Genomic DNA, 24,922 nt, shown 5'->3' on the forward strand with positions numbered 1-24,922 from the left:
AACATAAAAAAATAAATTTTTCTTTAAATTGTTATCTTTTAATAAACTGTATATTATAAATCTGTCTGTCGTATGTAATTTATATATTACATTTTATGCATTTGGCAGACACAAAAGCAACTTACAGGGCATCAAATGTATACAATTTTTTCAGGATGTGTGTTCCCTGTGAAGCTTTGAGCTGCTAATGCAATGCAATTCTCTACCAATTAAGCTACAGAAACAGTAAAGTTATTGGAAATACAGAGGGTAAACAGAATCCGAATGTCCTAGGCTCAAACCCGTGCCCCTTGTGTGAGCTCAAGGGCTCTAATGTGTTTTGACAGAGCCTCTTAACACCCATGTTCTTGAAAGCGAAACAGATGCCTCAGCTATCTTATATAATAATGGCACTGTACCTGTGTCTCCTGGAGGTCCTGGGTGTCCTAGCCTGCTATCACCTTTACTGCCCTTAAATCCAGGCAGACCTGTGTCTCCTAAACGAATGCCAATCACAGTATTGAATTAAAATTCAAAGCCAAAGTTCAATGCTTTGCACAACTCTTATCTTGCATCTTTGTCACCTTTGAGTCCTAGGGGCCCTTGGATACCCGAGGGTCCTGGGTAGCCCTGAGAGCCAGGTCTGCCGGAATGACCGGGAGGCCCACAGGAACCTTTAGGCCCTGGAGCTCCAGGCTGTCCCGGGGGTCCTTTAACAATTTCAGAGGGAGCGATACAAAACTGTGGCACCATTTTCGGCAGTAGCTGGAGCATCTGATCTGGAAAAAAAGTTGGAGGTTATTGGACACTCCAAGACGCCATAGAATGCACTGAAAATTCCTTGATCCTTTTTGCAAGAACTGATTTTAAGAAATTTTTGTATGTTTCTGGAGAAGGCAAAAGTGACCCTGTCAGTCCAGGCTAAAGTCTTATAATCCATGATGAGGTTAGATGCATCAAATTTTGATTTAACATTAATTTCAATCTTTGACATGACCTCACTTGATCAGTATTAAAGATATCAAGGTTATATTTTCACAGGATTATGTAGGATAATTTTACGTAGAAAACAGTCACAATAGCTGTTTTTTTTTACAAACAGGGTCAAAAAATGTTGGGTTTTGCTATTGTGGTTTCATTGTTAGGATGTTGTGTATACAGGCGGTAAGCCAGCTTATTAAATTCTGAAGCAAAGCTTGTAAGTAGACCACAGGAAAAAAATACAATGATAAAAGAATGTATGATATGACCCCTTTAATACAATACAAACTGAAAAAAAAGGGGAAAGCTCAGCAAATGTACTTAAAAGTAACTACTTTATAGCCCACTTGGGTTTTATCAGCGATAACAGCTTTAATTGGTTGTCTCATATCAAGCTTAGTTCTTTATGAATTAAATTTATAAAAATACATCTGACGTCATATCAACGTTATATTATAAATAGAACAACAGGAACTGCCATGGCCATTCACAAGTACCGACCTTAAACTAGGTAATATACTTACTTTTCAAAACGTCCTCACAGAGTTTAATCAAACGCTCATCGGATGGCGGTATACCCTGGAACACAAATCGAGTGATTCATTACATTGTGTCTGTACATGAAGCTTTTAAAGACAAGGTTTCGTAGATAATAGCAGAAGAAAGTCTGTGTAGGCAAAATTACGCAGTCTGTTCCTGTACTCTAGCCCCATCCCACACCAGACTTTGTGTTTATTATTTGGATATTTGTTGTCAAAGAAAATATATGATTAGTATATTATAAATTTACTAGATGGACTTACAGGTTCTCCTTTATTGCCTATAGTGCCAGGTTGCCCCTTTGATCCATCATGACCCCGATTCCCACATGGGCCAGTTGCGCCAGTGCGCCCCATGTCCCCCTTCTGTCCGTCTGTACCTGGTTCTCCACCGTCACCTGGAATACCTTTCTAATAGATAAAAACATCTTTGAGATGAATGGATTCCAGTATGCGAGGTACATAAGATGTATTTAAAACTTTTCTAATGTAACTACTACAGTTTATCCGAACTCAGTTATTACATTACATGACAACAATAAAGACCAATAGAAAATGTATAAATACTTTTACGAATTAAACATTTTACAATGTATCCGATATTTCATAATAACCAAACAATTTTTTTTGTGAAAAATAAAATTGTATTTAATTTAATGCAATGACATTCATCTTTCTTAAAGCGATACTCCAGCCAAAATATTAAAATTACCCTATAATGTACTCACCCTCAAGCTATCCGCTTGGCGTCAATATTTGACGACACTTGACCATGCGTCAATATGTTGACGCGGAGGGTATACCTTTCGCGTCATTTTTTGACGAACTGGGGACTTCAATACTATTACGTCCGTTGCATTCTCTTTCCTATTTTCTTACCATTTTCGCATCGGTTTAGGGTTAGATTTACATAATGACATCCCTACCCAAACCTAACTCTAACCCCAACGCCAGGTGACAACTGTTTAATTTCGCGTACCTAACTCTAACCCCAACGCCAGGTGACAACTGTTTAATTTCGCGTACACTGTTTAATTTTGCGTAATCTAATCCTAAACTGACGCGAAAATGGTAAGAAAATAGGAAAGAGAATGCAACGGACGTAATAGTATTGAAGTCCCCAGTTCGTCAAAAAATGACGCGAAAGGTATACCCTCCGCGTCAACATATTGACGCATGGTCAAGTGTCGTCAAATATTGACGCCATGGGGTGAGACTGTGTAGGCTATACACATGTCCATCATCAACACATTTGGAGTTATTTAAGTAAATGGCCATGCTTTTCCAAGCTTATAATGCGGGAAAACAGGAATCAGGTACAAACGTCTGACTTTAAAGTCCAAAAAGTGCATTCATCCTTCACAGAAGTAATCCACACGGCTTCAAGGGGTTAATAAAGGTATTTTGTGGGTAATCGATGCGTTATTGTAAGATAAAATCCATATTTTAAACTTTATAAACTATAATAACTAGCTTACGATCACCACACAACGATGGGGTAACTTTGATATTTGGCTGGAGTATCGATCTTACTTAATGGGTTGCTGTAATATGTACACTGTACTGCATCTATATGCATAGTAAATATATTGCATGGAAAATGTAATAAACGTGTGTTAATTTTCTCTTTAGTACTAAAATTCTGTGTTATTTTAAAAGTGCTGTAAACAGTTTATTTGCATATGTAAGGGCTTTCAAGCGCTCTGCCGTCCCCTGTTACTCCCTTAGCAGGCGGAGGCGATCTTGTTTCTCGTGTAAAATACGGTGGAATGGTTTAAATGTGATGAAGCTCTGCAATTTTACAAACCTCTCCTTTGCTACCTCCGGGTCCAACGTTGCCCTGGTTTAGAAAGAAATAGAGACAGCAGAAATAACTTTTATGACAATATTAGGGAAAAGACACTACTTTAAACATAGTGGCTCAATATTCACAGTGTGTGACAGGAGGGAAAGACAATGATTTCACTTCAAACTGATCCTCCCCCTGGCTAAAGGAAGACCCTGGAAATGATTTTTAAATCCTGCATGTGTTTGCCAATGGACTAAAGATATAAAGCACATGGTGATCCAGTGCTTAGTGAACACACACGCGGAGCATTGGGCAGCTATCAACGCAGCGGCCGTGGAGCAATTGGGGAAAAGATGCCTTGCTCAATGGCACCTCAGTCGCAACCTGTCGGCCACAGGACTCAATCCGGGAACTGTTGTGTTACAAACCCCGACTCTCTAACCATAAGGCCACAATTGTAGTACAGTCAACTCTAAAATAATCCCAACCTTGGTAAATATAAACAAAGAAGGCTGTGAAACTAAATCTGCATTGTTTATTGGTTTGATCTTATATTCAAACATTTGAATAAGAAAAATGTAAATATAAATGGGTTGTGTTGCAAGGTGAAGAAATGATGAAATGCTGTCCTCCACAATGTCCCGTATCAAATTGATTCAAGCAAATTGGTGAACAAATGGTGCATACAGTAAACTGGTTCACATCTGGACTCTTCGTGTTAATGAACCAGCTAAAAATGATTCAGTGATTCATTTTGTGCCTTTAGAGAAGTCAATGGGTGTCATTTAGCATCAGTTTTTTTATGCAGCTTATTATGTTTTCGACCCAGATGTATAAACGTCCAATGCTATCTCTCATGTCAATTCGTATGTATTTTACGAAGTGGCTAATTCGTATGAATTTATACGACCACATTCATACATTTTTGTACGATTTGCCTTTGCCCCTGTGGCGTTGGGGTTAGGGTTGGGGTTTCTTTTTGTTGTTGTTTTTATGATAATCGTACGTTTTTGCACAATTAACTTCGTATGAATTCATACGATTTGGCCAACATCGTAACATATGTACGAATTCTTGTTAATATGAAAGTTATAGCTCACTTAAATAGGTTAAAAGGTAAAGGTGTAGCGGATTTTCTCAAATTTTAGAAAAGAACTGCCTTCTCCACTTTTTAAAAAATGCAATTGCGCAACACTCCTGATTGACAACTAGGAGGAGCAATAGTCTTGATGATCCACCCGGAAAAAGAAAATTCTCCGGAATACCTTTAAGCTATTTTAGGATGATAGTGTGGCTATTTAACTTCTTTGAAAACTACAAATGATCTCATTTACAAATTTCTTAAGTTTGCAAGTGATGAAAGAGCTACAGACATTTTGTTAGTCAATGTCTGTGAGTCAGATTTCTATGAAGATGTGCTAAGCAGTAATTCCAAGAAATTAGGACCACATCCCCACCAAATTTACTTTATACTGTATTTCAGGAAAAGTGATGAAGAGAGAAGTTGAGGTTTAATCTCCCTTCACTGAGCCAATACACATACTGGGTAACCGGTTTGAGTTTTATTTTGATCTTGAGATGACAAATTTGATCCATAGCTTTATTACGATTATGAATTTAAGATGGTACATTTTAAATTAAAAAGTAGAATTGCTTCTTTGATTTTCTTCACTTTTGTGGGTTGCAGCAAAAAATAAATAGGCATAATTATTAATGTTGAGGGCAGTGCTATAACAAGAGCCCCCTAATGGATGTAAGGTGTATGTGCACTTACTGAAGGACCAGGTGCTGCAGGTGACCCACTGTTGCCTTTCAGACCCTGCAAAGTTAAAGGTGGTTTGTGTTAGCTAGGGTGTCAAATGTTATCATTAGCATTCAATATCAACAGGAGGTTTACTGAGCGTAACTAAACTGACTCAGTCGAGGTGATGCAACCCACAGAGATTGTCACGATAAAGTACACAAATCATAGCAGTAGCAGCTGGCCGTGTAGTTCAAACAAAGCAAAACTTAATATCATTAATATTCAGTTATTAAAGTGCTTATAGGCAGCGCTGTCTCACTATACAAACATGTTATGTTTACTGAAGCTATTAGCTAATAGCAGACATTGTTTAAGCTTTGTTTTGTATGTTGTTTCAGTCTTAGGGGCCGTTTAAAGAAGACACGATCTTGCATGCATCTGTGCTTTATTGAAATTATTGCTCTGTGTAAATTTGCACAGGATTGATGTTGAAAAATGCCTATTTTACTGTTTTTTTTACTTCATCTAGTTTGAGTTGCTGTATCAAGGTGAAGGCCCAAAAATGTGCTTTCGATGCTTTGGAAGCATATAGATTGCCGTTAGACAAAGCAAATATAGTTAAAATATTTGTATTATTTAGCAATGTTATTTTATCTTTAACGGTTGGTTAAGATTTGTCCCACATTTTCATGAGAGTAAATGTCTTAGATTTGAGATAGATTTAAATTTGAGTTGAAGTTGAAAATCATTTTAAATAGCTCTGAACATTTTTAAACATTAAAGAGATATAAAAAGCACTGAAGGAAATGCAGGGTTTTACCTGAATGCCTTTGCAACCAGCTACCCCTCTCCCTCCCTGTAAAAAAAAAACATATAAACATCAACTCACCCTTACTCCTCAGTAACAGAGGAAGATGATGTTATGTAGCATGTCAATCAAAGGCTAAGTGTCAGATATGAGCCACAAAACCCACAGCTATAGATCAGATATTGTTCACACAAGCAGTTATTACCAAACATACTCAAACATATTAATAAAATGCATTTTATTAAAAAAACATCCCTCCTGAATAAACCTGATATTATGTATATTCATATTCACAGGAACAATAGCATAGATCAGACCTTACTGTTGATCTTACAGCTTTCTGCCAAGATATTTGACTGTTATGCAACACCACCGAAAAATTACCCTAGTACTGTATTTTTATAGACTGAAATCTATCACATGTGGTTTTAATTAAACTAAAACTTTCCTAGTTAAAATGCAGACTATGTTTCAGATCACAGCTACCATCATAAAACTGGATTTTTTCATTTGGGAATTATGTACCTTTCCAGATTATGAAGTCCAGTATGATCAAACAGATGCTAAACATACATAAATTTATTCATCAGATGCTTTTATCCAAAAATTCAAGGAAGCATTATACGTGTATATAAGATGGTGTGTTCTCTTTGAATTAATGGCCTTGGCATTGTTAGCAATATATCTTAAACTTTAAGTCAGTTGGTTAAAGGCAGGGTGCATCAAAAGAAGGTCTATTGGAGTAGGGGTGTTTTTGTTTAGGTTATTGCAAATGTCAACATTGGTTTTCAGAGATCATGCACCCCACCTTTAATTTACTAAGCTTGTTATGTTTTCATTCATCAGAATTACCTTGTGTCCTTTAAATCCAGAAAGGCCCACAGGACCTTGAAGTCCTGGAAACCCTAATTCACCCTGGTCACCCTGTAAGAGTCAGAATACCTCAAAAAATATATATCATCATTATCCTAATTACATTTATGTAGGATATTAATTGACACTTGTGTAAAAACTGTCAAATAAACCAATGAAAAGAACCGTAAAACTATTACCTTTTGACCTGAAGCACCAGGAATACCCATACCTCCTTTATCACCTGCACAACCCTGAGCAGATAGACAAGTGTGTGAATTTAACGGCACACTCATGCATAAAACAATAGACCACATTATATTTCTCTATTTTAACTCAACCAGAGGCACCCATTGGTTTCTAGACACTGATAATTGCTAAAGGTGATGTTTGAATCAGACCAACCTTGGGGCCGACACGTCCAACAACACCACGGGGCCCTACGGGTCCCAGCGTGCCCTGGAGGATTTAAGAAGAAAGGATGCAGAATTAAATAACATCTGACTGAAGTAGCAAAAACTGATAACATGGCCTCCTCTGTGGACTACAAATAGAGTTTCATCACATCCAATTGAGATATGAGAAATAAACGGGGCTCACTTCACTACCTATGCACTCCAAAGGATCACTTACAACACCTGTCTTATTGTGTTTTAAATTTCTGGAGGTTTATTGTTGTTGGTTGAATATGTTGAATGGAGAACATCATCAGTCTACACCTTGATTATTAGATATAACTGTTGCATCTGTTTTATGTCCTATGTTTGAAACAAATTAATTAATTAATAACTTATTCAATAAGATTTAAGTGAATGTGAATCCTTCATTTTAAACATTTTCAAAAGTGTAATTTCCTTACCTCTATGACTCTCAATATCTAATACACCACCAGGTGGCAGCAACACATCCTGTGAAACAGATTACAGACAAAAGCCAGCCAAATATTTGTTTCTCACCAACAGAGGTCAGCCTAACATTGTTTACCCCCACTGCTCTGTTACACAGTTTCTGCACTGATCACTGGTTAACTTTTGACCTCTGTCCAAATTGCCGTTTTTCTTTTCTCACTCCATAGCTGCAGATCTGATGAGCGGCTCTACAGCTGCCCTGGATACGTTCCAATCCAATTTCTCTGAAGTATCCAATTTTACTGGGTCAGTTGACACAATAAGGAGGTAGAAAGGTAAGCTTGAAGTATCCCAGAGAGACGTTTACTCACTGAAGATCCTTTTGGTCCAGGTAAACCTTTTACGCCGAAAGGTCCTCTTAGCCCCTAAACCCCCACAAGAGATAAGATCGATAAAATCAGTGTAATGCATTGTGTTATGATTAAAGATACAATGTGTGTAGATATAGCTTTGTGTCTCTTACCTTTGTAGACTAGTTATAGGGTTGCTTGTTGTTTAACTTTGTGTTGTTTATTTTATTCATTTGATTGCTAATTTCATATTAATCATAAGTGATTGTTTAATTAGTTATGCTACATTTTTAAGAATTTGAATATACTTATATATATTTTATATTGAAAGTGCTTATGGTGATTCATTGTTTTCTATATAAAATCATTGTACATAATGTAAAAAATGAAGATAAAATATAACCTTGGTATCCTTAAAGGAAAACGTCTCGGTTACTTATATAACCCTCGTTCCCTGAAGGAAGGGAATGGAGACGTCACGTCGTGACTGACAAATTGTGAGCGCGCCTCGCGGGACCAACCTACTTCGAGAAACTACCAAACGCCAATGAACTTTGCGTGCAGGTATTTGCATCTGCCGACGCCGCCCCGCAGTTGAGTATTTAACGACTGGCAGGTGCAGCTACCAAATCACTATTTTTCGCTGCGAAAGCCGAGTATCAGTGCCTGGCAGGTAATCAGCAGTGGAACCGCAAACCGTGGTGACGGGACGTGACGTAGGGGACGCAATGTGGAGGCTTGAACCCAACACATAGTATCACAGGGATGCAGCTAGTGAGAGGCTGACAGCCGATGCTCCGCAACATCAGCCGCCAGGGCAGTGGAGGATGGTCAAAGAAAACATTCGCGTTTTTTTACCGTATGGCCTTCCATACTGGCACTACAGTGTAGCACCGGTACGGGGCTGCAAGCCAACATGCAAGCTGGTTCTCAGTGCTCCACCAGATGAGGAGAGAACAAGAGAGAAGACCAGCTCGACACGAACACTATAAAACCTAGTGAACATGTTAGGTATCGCGAAACCAGCAGCTCTGCAGATGTCTGTCAGAGAGGAACCACAAGCAAAAGCACTTCTGGAGGAGTGAGCTCTCAAATTAAAGCAACACCAAAGAGTTTTTTTTACCTTAAAATAACGTTTCCAAAAAAGTTTCAGTGGTTCATCCACTCAAAAAAGGGTGAATGGCACTTTCACATTCGCTTTGCAGCCCTCTATCGGCCAAAACCGCACTAAAGAAGTTTCCAACCGTCGGGTAGTGGTCCTGTAGTTCGAGTGACAACTACAAAAACTTGCTTTACGGCAGACCTACAATCCAATCAGAGCCAGCTATGCTGCAGTATTTACGACAGTTCTAATGAACTATTACGCGTCTAACCTGTAGGGGGAGCAAAGAGCAATAACTCTTTAGTGTTGCTTTAAAGGGTCATGGGGTGCCCTGCAGTTTATAAGCTAGGACCGGGCGTTTTTTCCCTTAAGGGGGCTTTTTCCCGCATAGGCCCTGTATGGACACCTCTAGGGGAGCCCTCGTCATTCGGGGTAGTCCCGCGGCAAGCCTATTCATCCACCTGAGCGCCTACCATATGTTATATGGGGCCCGCGGGAAGCCTATTCATCCCCCTGACCGCCTTTTTTCTTCATCTCGTCCACCAAGCGCCTACACGTCCCCCTGACCGTCGACCCTTCACCGTAGTCTTCCTCGCTCCCGCGGAAAGACTATTCGACAGCCTACGCGTCCCCCTGACCGCTTATTTTTCTTCATCTCGTCCAGGGAGCACCTATTCGTCCCCCTGACCCCCTAGCCTCACCGGAGTCTTCCTCATCCCGCGGAAAGCCTATTCGTCCCCCTGACCGCTTAGTTTCTTCATCTCGTCCAGGGAGCGCGGCTATTCATCCCCCTGACCCCTTAGCCTCGCCGGAGTCTTCCTCATCCAGCGGAAAGCCTATTCGTCCCCCTGACCGCTTATTTTTCTTCATCTCGTCCAGGGAGCGCCTATTCATCCCCGTGACCACCTAGCCTCACCGGAGTCTTCCTCGGTCCGCAGACGTCCTATTTCATCCCCCTGACCTCCTACCCATCCCCCACACTCCCGTCTACTGTCGAATAAGCGGCGGACGTACGGCGGCGTATCTAGGCGACCGTAGGTCGTGGGGCCTCGAGACGGGGCTCGTTTTTCTCTTCGCGAGCCACCGGCCCCGCATATAAAGTTCCGCGGGCCCCGTTAAGCGCTCGATCGGCCCCAAAAGCCAGCAACAGCCTATTTTCTTAGGCTGTTACAGGACGCCACGTTTCTCTAAGGTCGAAGGTCGCGGGAGCCTCCAGATTTGGGTCGGTGGCACCTGAGGGGCCCCCGAACTGGCCAATGAAATTTCGGCCCTCTGCGTCGTTCCTAAGTATGATTTTTTGCCTCTTATGCAAAAATTAAATTTTAGAAATTTTTTGCCATTCAAAAGGGTCTGGAGGGTTTAGGCTGACAGAGCACACGAGAGATGTCTTTGCAAGGGTCAAAATTTTTTCCCTGCGAACCAGGAAGTCACGCCCGTAACTTATTAGGCGGCACACGGAAAGCTCTATATCTTGGGGGTCGAAGGTCGCTGGGGGCCCGAAACTCGACACAGCGTATCGACTCGGGAACATGGGTCGGGGCCCGGTGTTCCGCGTCTCCTGGCCCTTCCGGAGTGCGTTTCGTGGCAAAAAAACGCTCCGCGAGCACATGGTGCTAGGGAGACCATGTGGTGCGGAGGTGTAAGAACGGATGACGAAAAACACTTTCTCGCGCCTGCCGTCCATCGAGGGCCGCGCAACGTAAACACGTGCGACGTTTGGGGCCCGTCGGGCCCTCGGGGGCCGTACGGGAGCCGCTTCCCGCACGGCGTCATATAAGTCAGGGGTGGATCCCGACCGTATCTTAATACGCGGCAGGCGGGAAACCTCCGTATTTCAGGGGTCACAAGGGGCACAGGGGCCCGAGGTCACAGGGGCCCGAAACACGGCTAGATTTCTCATCGCGAGCCACCGACCGCGTCTCAGAAGTTCCGCGTCCCCTCGGGTTCGTTAAGCGTTCGTCAGGCCCCAAAAGCCAGCAACAGCCTATATTTCTAGGCTGCTTTTGGACGCTCTGTTTCTCGGACGTCAAAGGTCGAGGGGCTTCGAAATTTGGGTCGGTGACACCTGGACGGACCCCTGAAGTTTCGGCCCCCTGCGTCTTTCCTAAGTATGGTTTTTTTCCTCTTAGGCAGAAATTAAAATTGTAGAAAATATGCCATTCAAAAGGGTCTAGAGGTTAGGATTAGGGTTAGAGAGACTTCTTTGCACGGGCCAAAATTTTTTCGCCTAGCTCCCAGGGAGCCGGAGCTCGGGTATGACGCCCCCAACTTACCTGTAACTTATTAGACCGCAGACGGACAGGCCTATATCTCAGGGGTCGAAGGTCGCAGGGGCCCGAAACTCGGCACGGTGTAACGGCGAGGGCCCACGGGTCAGGGCCCGGAGTCCCACGGCTCCAGGCCCCTCCCGACCCTGTTTTTTACCGTGAAGAAAAGGCCTTCACGAGCACATGGTCTCATAGAGGCCTATGTAAGGCAGAGAGACTTATGAAAAATTATAAAAAATACTTTTTTGCACCTCAGGGACGCGACTCCGGCGTACATCGTCGAGGGCCACACGACGCAACTTTCTGTAAAGTTTGGGGCCCTTCGGGCCCTCGGGTGCCGTACGGGAGCCTTGTCCGTTTGGCGTCAAACAAGTGGTCGGTGGGAGTTTCCTGTTTGGCAGGAAGGTTGCAGGCACGTCACACCGCCTAGGGCCCCAGAGTCGGGGCCCCGAGTTTCACAGCCCCAGGCGCGACGGGAAGTCCCACCTGTAACTTATTAGACGGCAGACAGACAGGCCAATATCTCAGAGGTCGAAGGTCGCAGGGGCCCGAAACTCGGCACGGCGTAACGGCGAGGGCCTCCGGTCTGGGGCCCAGAGTTCCACGGCTCCTGGCCCTTCCCGAGCTTGTTTGTTATTGGCTAATATTTTACAACTGGAGATGATTACTTAAAAAACTGTCCAAAACAGCATCCCACTCGTAACTTAAATGCCATCCCAGTCATGGCTTAATTTACTTGAAATTAACATCCCAGTCATGGCTTAAATAATCTGCAAATGTACATGATGTGCAAAAAAACCTTTAAGTCCAAAACAGCATCCCAGTCGTAACTTAAATGCCATCCCAGTCATGGCTTAATTTACTTGAAATTAACATCCCAGTCATAGCTTTTCAGCTTAAATTCCATAAGCTGTCATTGTACATCCCGACTGTAACTTAATCAAAAGGGCCTAAATAGGCTGTCATTGTACATCCCGACTGTAACTTATTTGACAGGGCCCAAATGGGCTGTTGCTGGACAAGCCGTTTTTAGCCTAATTATGCATAATTAAAATATGCAAATTACCCTATGACATAAGACACGCCTTCCTGTACGCGTGTGAACGAAAAAAACACCGTTGGAATTATGAATTATGACGAGTTAACCCTTTATTTAACACTGTCCATCAACAGCCTATTTGGGCCCTTGCGAATAATTTACAGCTGGGATATACACCGACAACCTAATGTGGTAGCGTCAAATAAGTTACGGTCGGGATGTCCAATGGCAACCTAATCGACCATGTCAAATAAGTTGCATTTGGGATATAAATCCCGGTCGTAACTTAAATTGCTTGTGAGTTTTTGCGTAAAATAGGTTGTGGTCGGGATGTCCAATGGCAACCTATTCAACCATGTCAGATAAGTTACATTTCGGATATAAATGTTAAATATCATCCCGACCGTCACTTATTTGATGTTGTCGAATAGGCTGTCGCTGTTTAGGCCTTCCGCGGGAGGGAAGGTGTCGATAGGTGGCGAACGGGACGCAGGGCCGTCGGTTAAGTTGCAGGCGGGCCCTTGCGAAAGCGCACCAAGGGGGACGATAGGCGCTCGGTGGACGTGCCGGCCGTCACCTAAACTGATCGGTCGCCTAAGCTGCGGCCGGGAGGCGGTGCGCCCCCCTGTGGCGACCGCACGCCACTGCGGCCACCCCTTGCCAAAAGCGCACCAAGGGGGACGATAGGCGTTACGTGGGATAACACCCCCCACCTAATCGACGACGTCGATTAAGCTAAGGCCGGGAGTGGTGGCGCCACCCCATGGCCGAGGCCCGAACTTCACCTTTTCTTGCGTTCCGGGGGCCGTTTTTGGAAATTCGCCACGGGACCCCCGTGGGGTCTCGGGCCCTGAAAATCTCTCCGCGTCGTGCCAGGGGTGGGGTACTACCCCCCTGCAGCGTTTTTATGGGCGGGGAAAAATCATCTAGGGGGCGGCGCACAGCGTCCAAGTCAAGCCTACCGTTCGCTGTCATTTAAGCAGTCCAGACTCCCCTGTGCGATTTCACTGTCCTTAGGCGAGAAGGTGCTTCCTCAGGGGAATCCGCCAGGGAGGGGCTGTCGCGAGGAGCATGAGTTCGGGAAACCAGTACCTGGTGGGCCAATAAGGAGCAACCAGTAAAATGTTCTCTCCGTCCTCCCTGAATTTTCCTAGTGAGCCCTGTGCCAGTGCATCCACGCCGAGTGAAACATCGGTTAGTGAATAAAGCAGGCAACAATGGGTTGTGTCTGGAGAGGCAAACAGATCTATTCGCGCTCTGCCAAAACGCTTCCAAATCACCTGAACCATCTGTGGGTGGGGTCGCCATTCGCCAGGGCGCGCTGCTCTTGAGAGCACGTTGGCCACTGTGTTGATTGACCCCGGGATGTGACTGGCACGAAGAGACCTCAGATTCTTCTGACTCCAAAAGAGGAGATGACAGGCGAGATGCGACAGGTGACAAGAGCGCAATCCGCCTTGGCGATTGATATAGGCAACGGTCGCAATGTTTTCAGTGCAAAGTAATACATCTTTTCCTCGTAGCTCTGAGACGAGATGAACGAGTGCTAGATATACAGCCCACAGCTCGCGGCAGTTGTGCCAGTGCAGTTTGGGTGCTGGCCACAACCCCCAGACAGCTAGCCCGTCGTACGTGGCCCCCCACCCCGTGTTGGAGGCATCTGTGTGTACTACAGCATGCCTGGAGACCTGTCTCAAGGGCACACCAGCCAGAAGAAACGCCAGTCTATCTATGGAGTGAAAGTGAGATGGCAGGCAGGTGTAATGGTCACACGGTCTGCGCCGCTGTGCCACGCTCTCCTCGGGATTTGGTCATGAAGCCAATGCTGTGAGTGGTGTCACAGCCATGGCTGCTGCCATATGCCATATCAGGGGGACAGCTGACTTGCCTTTGAGAGTTTTCAGACACATTAGGATAGACTGTACACACACTTCAGTTAGGGGCGCTGTTAATACGACTGAATCCAGTTCCATACCAAGAAAAGAGATCCTCTGCACAGGGCAAAGTTTGCTCTTCTCTCGGTTTGACCCAAAGACCCAAACGAGCGAGATGCCAAAGCGTTATCTCTCTGTGTTTGCACAGCATCTGCCGAGAGTGAGCTATTATAGGCCAATCGAGAGACAAGTCAGAATGCAAACACCGCTCTCTCTCAGGGGTTTTAACACCGCTTCCACTACCTTCGTGAAGACACGGGGAGAGAGAGACAGCCCGATGGTAAAACTTTGTCCTGATATGCCCTCCCCTCGAACGCAAAGCGGAGAAACGGCCTGTAGCGAGGGAGAATGGACACACGAAAGTACGTGTCTTTCAGGTCTATGGCTGCAAACCAATCTTGGGGTGAATACATTGAAAAATACTCTTTGGCAGTATCATCCTGAATGGCATTTTTAGAAGTGCACGGTTCAGTATACGCAAATCCAAGATCGGACGTAACCCACCGCTTTTTTTGGGTACTATGAAGTACGGGCTGTAACACTGACATCATCTCGGTTGGAAGAACCAGCTCTATTGCGTCCTTTGCCAGTAGGAAGGCATCTTTGCAAGCAGTACTTGTGCGTTGGCATCTTTCACCGCGGCTAAATGCATGCCCGAAAATGTGGGGAAGCTGGTCAAATTGAATCGTGTAACTGAGGCGGATCATGTGTAATAACCCATCAGAGTCTTAACCTTACGTACATGCAGCAACGCCATGGCGTGTAGTGTAGAGGGCGCCTCCCCGAAGGGGGAAGCAAATCCGAGTTAGCCTCAGAGACATACGGCCCACCTCCAATGCAATGACACGTATGGGGGGGACCAACATATACCGGAGGCGTCGTAGAACACGAGCCAACCATCTCCATCAGAACCGCCATGAAACGAGAGAATGGCTGTCTTTAATAAGACACAAATTCCACCCGTGTTGCTCTTTTAAAGGAAAAACACTCTTTAGCTGTGTTGAGTTGATGAAAGCGCGGAGGGGAGAGGCAACGCACACAATCAGACTCAAGTTCAAAGCTGAGAGAAAGAGGTGAAGATCTGCGAGCTTCCGCTGCAAAGAGCTGGATCGGAATCCTCAATCAACTAAGAGCCAGCAGCGTCTTCCCGAGCAAGTAAGAGAGCTTCTCAATAGCAGTTGATCTGCCGGCTTTCGAAGCGAAAAGTAGTGATTTGGAAGCTGCACCTGCCTCTCGTTAAATACTCAACCGGCGGGCCGGCGCTGGCAGATGCAAATACCTGCATGCCAAGTTTATTGGCGTTTTAGTAGTTTCTCGAAGTACATTGGTCCCAGAAGGTGCGTTCCCAATTTGTCGGCCAAGACGTGACGTCGAAGTGACTGACTGAAAGGGAACACCACTGTTTTCAATATTTTACTATGTTCTTACCTCAATTTAGATTAATTAATACATACCTATCTTTTTTCAATGCATGCCCTTAATCTTTGCACAGTGCTTCTTGAATGTTTTAGCAGTTAGCCTAGTCCCATTCATTCCCATGGCTCCAAACAAAAGTTTCATTTTGTGCCACAATACTTACTCGCCTAACTACTCATGTAACTAATTAAATAGAGGAAACATGGAAGTGTTTGGTGGCTTCTAAATTCATCCCTGTTTGGATGCTAAGGAATGAATGGGGCTAGGCTAAATGCTAACACATTCACAAAGCGCGGTGCAAAGATTAAGTGCAGGTATTGAAAAAAAAGATACTTATGTATTTATTTGTCTAAATTGAGGTATGAACATAGTAAAATATTGAAAAACTGTGATGTTTTCCTTTAATATTGACTGAGTAAGGTCATGTCAAAGATCAATGTGAAATCAAACTTTGATTCTCCAATCTCAAAATAAGATTATGAGAAGTTAGCCGGGATTTATCACATATTTTAACAATTGTCCTAAAAACACCAACATCCAATTTATAGAGCATTGTGCAAGCTAATCTAAGGCCATGGGTTTGATTCCTGGGTAACAAAGTGATTAAATATGTAGCAAGACTGCACTGTAAGCCTTTGAGGATAAAAGCTCCTTATTCTGTACACAGTAAAGTGTTATTCTGGTTAAACTCATGAACAACATGTACACGTTACACACAATGTTTGAGAGTTCATGCAGTACCTGTGGTCCGCTTGGCCCCACCTCACCAGGAAGCCCATGGATACCCTGGAGAAGACAATATACGTCATCAACATGGTTCACGTATGCTTTGACTGACAAGACAAGTGGAGTTAATGACCTTGTGCTGTATTCTGTACACAAAGTGAGGTTCATGGCCCCATTGAAATGCCATCATTTATCATGTTCTTCTTCTCCAATTACTGTTATTACACCATTACCAAAATGCCACTCAATTAATCTTTGGCAAAGCTATAGCTCCTCAAATGGTAGCCTGCCAAGAACTAGACACAATTGACTTTCTGACATTCACACATTTTCGCTGTCTGTTTTTCTAGTCTACTAAATGACTTTAATTGAGATCCATTAAGAACTTCCTCCACACATCTGCTACCTCTGAGGGTCTATTAAGTGGCAGTGATCCACCTCATATACTGTAATGCTACAGGAAACTTATTAAGAGTAAAGAGTGGAGAAATCAGATTTAAGATCGGTTCGTTGTTAATATTTTAAGTTGATCTGTTATTGTGTCAATTCCGATACTGAATATTGAAAAAATATTAACAGATTAATGCTACCACTATTTTTTTCACAACAAAATATAAGAACCTAACGCCCCCATTCCTTCCAGCCACAAATTGAATAATAACTTCCCACACCAAGTCTGATACCCTGATGATGACATAAAGAAATGCTACAATCAAAGTGTCTAACCAAAAAACATCTACGCATGGGTTCAAAGTCTAATAGTTTCAGAGGCCATTTGTAGAAGAGGGTCCCGCATCGGAGCAGCTCTGCAACACACTAATCATTTCAACACCTGTTGCTGTTTGCCCAAATATTCACTGTAAAGAGTCATTCGGCTTTCATTCTAAGAACCGAATACACGTGGACTCATGTGTGAAAATCTCTATTCACAGGTTAATAAAGCACCTACAGCAGCTTGCTGAGATACAAGCAGATGCGTGGAGGAAACATCAAGGGCCGTGTTTGATTCCAGCACCTCTACAGACTGATAAAACCAAATGTTTAAAAAATGAATATAGTTGCACACCTTTGAAATGGAGATGCCTGTATATTACTCTGCGTTAATGAATAATTTGGCAGTGAGAGAGAGACCCCCATCGATTCATTTTCGATTGAAGGCTCTTCTTTTAGTAAGGCTGAGTTACATCAAAAAGCAAGAAAATGTCTTTGAAGGGATTTAATTTGAGAGGTAACACTGCAGAAATGTAAATTTTTTTATGTAATTACATGAAAGATGAAAGATGTCAAACCCGATGAGAAAAATGAGGCTAGCATCAATTTTCCACTTTAAAACTGAAGGATTATTGGCAGGAAATGACTTATTAGCAAATCACAGTCGAGCTTTCAAGTACTGCGCAATATTGTCTTAATATGCTGATTGCCGACATGCTCATTATCTGCGAAGAATAGTTATCAACTTTTTAAAATAGAAATTAGTCATTTAACTAGATGCTGTCATGTAGATATACATTCCTCAATAAGAATTTAAATGAACAAAAAATCCTAACATGTATAATTTCAATCATAAGACATTTCAGAATATAATGTACATCATGAGTCATGGGCTGCTTTTATAAAACTTGAGACTGTAGAGTATTTGTGATTTTGACATTCGTTCATAATGAAAATAGATATGGAAAAATAAATTGTTTGCTCGTTGTGATTATTTAAGCTTCTCTGATGTTGCTAGCATTTTCAAATATAATCCGATGCTAGCATGTTTTATGCTAGCATGCAGTTTTCAGGATGCTGTTGGCATGATTAGCAGTGTTATAATTATGATGCTAACATGTTTTAGTGTGACGTAAAGAGCAACTGTAGTCTGATTCACGATTTTAGATTTCCTTTGGTGTGTAAGTGTGTATTAGTTCATGTTAACGATATGCAAAAGGTACAAACCCCAAAGTAAATGCGAGTCATCATTTCCAAGAAATCTCTTTTCTTGGACTACAACAAACGCACGAATTGTAGGCTAAGGTGATGTAAGGGTTTTGTCTTGTGTTTGGGTGTGTTTTGTACTTTTATTTTGATACCCCGTTCTGTTCTGACTTTTATTTTGATATCATGCCATGTCACACTTCACTTCCCACTTCCTGTTTGTTGTGTATAAAGCCACTTCAGTTCGGTTCAGTCATTGATTATTATTACTTAGTATGTCCAGCCTGTTTGTTATCCTGTTTACCTGTTTTCCTGAATCCTGTTTTGTGTTTGCCTGTTTTTGACCTGTGCCTGTTCTTTGGAAATTGTTTGTTTTGCTGCCTGCCCTGACCTATTGCCTGTTTTTGGATTGCCCCTTATTGTTTGCTTGAACCTTTTGGGAATTACTTAAACCTCTTTTCGCCATTTTCGCCTGGGGTTATTGTTAGATTTCAGATTTGTTTAAGCAGGTTATTTATTTTAAAGGTTTCTCTATGTTTTGTCTATATTTAAGCCATGGTCGCTTGGAGTTGGGGTTAGAGATGGGGTTTGGGTTAGGATGTCATTTTTATATAACAAAAAGTTGTTCTAAACCCAAGCTAAAATGGTAAATAAAAATGAGAAAACAATAAATAAAACGACACAAAACGATTCGCCATATAGGTGAATGGGAAGGACTGGCGTATCATATGCACACAAAAGCGGAATTTTGCGTATCTATTGCACGATAATCACACTGCGTGTCATTTGTACGCTTTTTGGTGAGAATGGGTTCATTTGAAGACAAACTTGTTGTTGTAAGTGTTATAATCTTTTGTTAAACACAGAGCTTATTTTGCAATATCCAAAAGTCTATGGGAAAAAATAATGGAACCAGTGTCCCGCAAACTTCCAGGTTTGCCAATAAAATATGTCATCCCTGTGGCACTCCAGAAGACAACTGTGTCAAGATATAGGAGAGTGTGGGGTAAGTTTCACACTAACATTTAGTTGTAATAGAAGCAGGGTATTCTCTAGCAAAAATGTAGCACTTCTGTTCAATCTTTCTGATTTTAGTAAATCTTTGTAAAAGTGCCTTTTAAAATATTTATTCAAATAAATACTTTACAATAATTTGAGCTTCAGCCTGGTTTACTGTAATTGCATTTATATTAATGTCTTTGGTCAAATTAAGCTGTAAAATAAATAGTTTATCCCTTTAAAAATTCAATGGATTTTGAAAGATAATATTATCTACAAAAAACGTGTTTTTCTCAGGTTTTTTAGTTGGAAAAAGAGGGCTGACAACCTAAATGAACCCCAATTCAAATGTCTATATCTTTAAAACCATTCAAGGACTTTGACTAGGATATCATTTGAAAGCTTACAATCTCCTCTTTCCATTGATACCAAAATCTCAATTTTGAAAATTGGGTCACTGTGACTCATTTTTCATGGATCAGGTCACATTTTAGTTCGGACTAACATAAGAGTATATAAATGGTTATGGTAGGGTTTTTTGTTGCTGTTTTTTTGCAGGGGTTAACTGTTTTTTAGTGTATTATTTTATGGTCTACCATGACAAGTTACGACCTGACATGATGGAAAATGGCTGAATGCCACATTTAGCACTTGTCAACCTATCATCTTTAGGATAGAAACTTTGATAGCATTGGGGCACTGCGGGGGAGCAGTTGTTCATTTAAACTGGCAATGAATACAGTGGTTTATTACTGTAAGTATGTGGGTAACATTAACAAGAAAACCAAGTTTGTACATTGTTGTGTTTTTCTGCCAGTTTCTATAACACCATTGCTGTTTTCACACGTTCTGCTTGATGTTAATTTGATATGCGTCTTGTATGTTAAAATGTAATTATATAATCTTAACTGCGTTTATGCTTTTAATGGTACATAAAAGTATCAAAGAAAGCTACATTAGTAATGCTAACTGATTACAGATGCTCCAACATTGAGATTTTAGATAAAGTGTAACAAGCAGTGGCGGCCGATGACAAGTTTTAAATGGGAAAATAGAAGAAGACTGCTGCATAATATCATTGCGCCTGCTGCAGCCAGCAATGCTAATGGTCTAATCAGATTCAATGAATTATGCTAAGCTATGCTTAAAGTGGTACCGCCAGACCCAGAGATCGGCTGAATGGATTCCAAAACACTAAAAAGAGCATATTTTTAAAAAAGTGGAGTGTCCCTTAAAGGGGTTTGTGTCCCAGCAAACATCTCAAACAAATGCAACCATATAATATAAAAGGTAAAATTGACTCACTGGCACTCCTTGTGGTCCATCTGTTCCTGGCAATCCAACATATCCCTTTTCTCCCTGAATTAGATAAACAAGAAATAAGTTGATCATTATTTTCAGATTTTAAACTTTTTAAAGTTGTGAAACTCAGGATTGCTTTTAAAAGTGCCTACATAACATACTTTAAAAGAAATAAAAATGCAAAGCACTATGAGGGGTTTGAAACAAGAAGTATATTTTTCACAGTACAGACAAGTATATGGAAAAGAAGTGTTGTTTTGAGTGCTTGGTCTCAATGGACACATAAAGCAAAGCAAAGAAAGCCAGCATATTAGTAAATGAAACAATATATGTTCCAAAATGTATATAATTTCATAATAATAAAAGAATTTACGCAATGCACAACACATTTTTATTGTAATTTGACTTTGTACATTATTCAAACTAATCCTAATTATGTTTTACAAATATGCACTTCAGTATCTCATTCCAATTCGTATATCATTAGAGGCAGAAATCATGTTTTTGTTGTTGTTTTTGTGGGAACCATTAGAGAAACTATAAATATGTTTGAAAAATGATCATCTAACAGAACCGAGAATAATACGGGCTCATTTTCATGCTAGGTTAATTTTATGTCTAAAAAGGAATTTAATTGTGCAGTATTAACTTTTTGTGAATTCATACAACAAATAAAGTCCTACAGATTCATAATTTTAACATAATATATTTAATATTCATTTTTTGTAGTATTTTTATTTATTCTTGACTAATTATAAAAAACAATGTTTAGTTTGCCAATGTTTTCAGGTTAACCTTATCAATATTCACTTTAATTTAATTTTCATTAAATGTACACAAAAAAAAAAACACTTAGTTTTCCCGGACAGGGATTATCTTAAGACAGGACTAGGCCTTAGTTAAATTAGGATATTTAAGTCATTTAACCTTTCGGTTCAATGAATTGCTGTTCACAAATGTGACACTGGACCACAAAAAGTAGCACAGGTATATTTTTAGCAATAGCTAACAATGCATCGTATGATGATCACCAGAAATCATTAACCCTCTGGGGTCTAAGGGGTTTTTAGGGCCCTTGGGAAGTTTTGACATGCACTGACATTTGTGCTTTTTTCAGTTGCTTAAAAACATATTAATGGCAAAAGTCTCATAACACTGTGTTCAGCACAAACTGGGCTACAATATCATATAATCAACATGTATATACATGTTTGTATTTTGAGAGAAAAATGTTTATGCATGGTTTTTGAAAAAGCAACATTTTTGAAGTCACTGATATAAGTCCACAAAATTCATTCTAAACATGTTTTCCCAAGACTTTTAAAGGACAAGTTCGGTATTTTAGACTTAAAGCCCTGTTTTCAGATTGTTTATGGTGAAATAGAATGGTTTTGACTGAAATTTCGACATTTGCCGCTGCCCTGAGAATTTTCGCGTGTTTGTGTTTCAGCTCAAACCTCTACAATGGGTTTAATGGTGCACTGGAACAATCCTTCCTAAAATGCATTAAACTTTTGTTTACAAAGACGTGAAACTCACCGAGTGGTCAGGGGTGTTCACTGATATGCTCACACAAAAATCGCTGCAAAAGATGCTTTCCAACAGCTGTTTTAGCATTCATTGTTAACTTGTGGACCTATTTTTCCAAACGCCTCACACCCGTACATTCTTCCGCTTAGAGCTTGAATAATAGACACTCCAGCCCAGGTGGTGGCGCTAATCTGCCATTGCCAATTGCAAGAATAGAAACAAAGTTCCCGGCGCGGAGTAATACCGTACCTCACAGGACATCTAATACAAGTCCATGGAGCTGGTAAAACTACGATAAAACCTGTTGGAATGCGTCTTTTGGAGCGATTTTTGTGTGAGCATACCAGTGAACACCCCTGACCACTCGGTGAGTTTCACGTCTTTGTTAACGAAAGTTTAATGCATTTTAGGAAGGATTGTTCCAGTGCACCATTAAACCCATTGTAGAGGTCTGAGCTGAAACACAAACACGTGAAAATTCTCAGGGCACCCGCAAATGTCGAAATTTCAGTCAAAACCATTCTATTTCACCATAAACAATCTGAAAACAGGGCTTTAAGTCTAAAATACCGAACTTGTCCTTTAAAAATATAATCTAGTAGTCTACAAAATGATGTGAAAATCATTCTGCCTACTCATTCACATAAAACAATATATTGATTTACAATTTCTAAGACACTTTTGCTTGGGAAAGGTCGTATGCGTGGAGGCGGGAAAGCTCCTGAATAATCAGTGATTGACAGCTGAGAAACAAAAGAGTTGCATAATGAGCCACATAATGAGCCTTGTGGGGATGTTCAACAGGAATGTAACTTTCTCTGTAGTAAAACCATGATAAGGTTTACTTGGGTATTTATAACAAAAAATTTCAATAGAATGTAAACACACATTTCAAAGTATACCTTTAAAAACCATGGTAAAGGGTACTGTTTGGCCATCGTAATGAACACAGGGTTAGTGTTTGGTTGGCCAGCAAGAGGTTTACTTTTGTGCAGTAAAAAGCTCAAAAGAACAACTGCCTATCGTTGTCTGGACTCTTATTTGTGTTTTTGTAATCATTAAGGTCTTTACACACCGGGACGTTTTTCGTGCGCGTTTATCGTCGACGTTTAACGTCTCGTGACTCAAGAACGAGCGCCAATGTGAGTGCGCACACCCACGCGAAAAGCGCGAGGCGCAAATGCGTCATTTTCAGAAAAACGCGTGGGACACGTTTTTTTGGTTTGACGCGGCGCGTTAAAAGTTGGCCGACCAATGAGATTGGCGCTTTTGTTCACGTGCCTGGCGCTGCTGAAGTTCCAGTAAAACACGACTTGGTGGCGCTCAAGCACAAAATGGTCTTGCAGAGCACGTGGAACAGGTAAACACACAAGGAAGCATCGAGGCTGTGGAGGTTTATGAAGGTGTCGGAGTTCCTCACAACATCGACTGAATTTCGAAGGTAATGTGATATATATAAGAACATAACAACACATAGCTGTGTGGGCTATATGACTAGATTAGATTTAACTTTATTGTCATTACACAAGTACAAGGCAACAAAATGCAGTTTAACGTTAGGTCTAACAGGAGTGCAAAAGCAGTATAAAAAGTGCAGGATATCAGTATTTGCATAGGTGCAGGATTATGTAATCCGATGGAACAATTTACTGTGGGTGGTACTATGAACATAATATACAGAAATTTACAAATGGATATGTAAATAATAAATTAAACTACACAGAACAGGAGTGAAATTAATATTTAGGTAGTGCATGAATGAATTTGGATTGTAACTAGTCAGTTAAGAGTGCAATGGCATAAGTTATTGTGCAGTGAATAGTTATTCTAATATTCATTACATAGTACAGAGGTGTAAACGATGCAATTCAAGTAGTCCAGCAGTGCAAATGAACAGGGAGTATGAAATAGACAGTCCAGTAGTGTATTGAACGGACCAGTAGTGCAAATTTACATTATAACTGTGCAAGTAATAAAAATGAATATTGGTGCATTACATTATGATATGTAATGCACTGACATTGAACAGTGATTAACTTCATACCATGCATGTTCCATGTACACCGTGTGATATCACGTTTTGTTGTTTGCACCATAATACTTTGTGTGTAACTGGAACCTGTTGTACACAAACGTGGACAATTACACAGCTTCATGTTCAAAGAAAAATATTTGGTTATTATATTCATTGCTTCTTCCTAACCCCAAAATAACTGGAAGAAATCTAAAATGCAAGCCAAACCAAAGGTCGGGTTTTAGGAGGTTAATTTGTGTTCTGTGTATAGGTAACCTAGTTTGTTTAGTCAGATGAAATACCATGAATCTAAATTACATTTGTAATCAAATATTGGCCTCATGGATATCGTGGCATGGCCCTCAGTGTGAAAGATTGATTCTGATGAAAACTACATTTATCTTTACAGTGTTCACAGCAATATTTCTGCTAAAAATGATGTGAGCAAAAGTGAGGAGGCCCTAGCAAGCACGTCTTCAGGATCATCCAGCACCAGCCGTGACAAGGTCCAATCTAAACAAAAGAAAACAGTCCGAGACAAACCTCTGGAGAAGTACCTCTTATTAAAAGATGGTAAAGGGAAAAAATTGAAAGCAGTGCACAGAAGAAAGAGGAGCACAGAAGGAGCGCTCTGCCAGTTTTTGGTCACACCTATAGATGTTTATTATATACCATTTTATTTAGTTTTTTTTTTATGTTTATACATTCAAGAAATACAGTTGAACATGTACATTTCATACATATGTTTATTTGCACTACAGTTCACTTAGACTTCTATCATTGTGA

At 41.1% G+C, this 24,922-nt stretch overlaps 2 protein-coding genes across 2 annotated transcripts in view; both read right to left on the reverse strand.

The window, feature by feature from the left end:
• LOC135785266 (uncharacterized) overlaps nt 1-24,922 on the reverse strand; it is a 127,272-nt gene that overhangs the window by 69,258 nt on the left and 33,092 nt on the right. The window lies entirely within an intron of this gene.
• Nucleotides 1-24,922, reverse strand: part of LOC135785269 (uncharacterized) — a 46,187-nt gene that overhangs the window by 3,185 nt on the left and 18,080 nt on the right. The window contains exons 13-25 of the mRNA XM_073813223.1: nt 20,596-20,649; nt 16,390-16,434; nt 7,912-7,965; nt 7,098-7,151; nt 6,893-6,946; nt 6,693-6,764; nt 5,853-5,888; nt 5,063-5,107; nt 3,307-3,339; nt 1,764-1,910; nt 1,485-1,539; nt 564-758; nt 399-476 (exon numbers count right to left, since the gene is read on the reverse strand). Coding sequence (XP_073669324.1) covers nt 399-476; nt 564-758; nt 1,485-1,539; nt 1,764-1,910; nt 3,307-3,339; nt 5,063-5,107; nt 5,853-5,888; nt 6,693-6,764; nt 6,893-6,946; nt 7,098-7,151; nt 7,912-7,965; nt 16,390-16,434; nt 20,596-20,649 — 922 coding nt within the window. The remainder of the gene's footprint in view (nt 1-398; nt 477-563; nt 759-1,484; nt 1,540-1,763; nt 1,911-3,306; nt 3,340-5,062; nt 5,108-5,852; nt 5,889-6,692; nt 6,765-6,892; nt 6,947-7,097; nt 7,152-7,911; nt 7,966-16,389; nt 16,435-20,595; nt 20,650-24,922) is intronic.

The sequence above is a fragment of the Paramisgurnus dabryanus genome, chromosome 22, assembly GCF_030506205.2.
Source record: "Paramisgurnus dabryanus chromosome 22, PD_genome_1.1, whole genome shotgun sequence".
NCBI lineage: Eukaryota > Metazoa > Chordata > Actinopteri > Cypriniformes > Cobitidae > Paramisgurnus > Paramisgurnus dabryanus.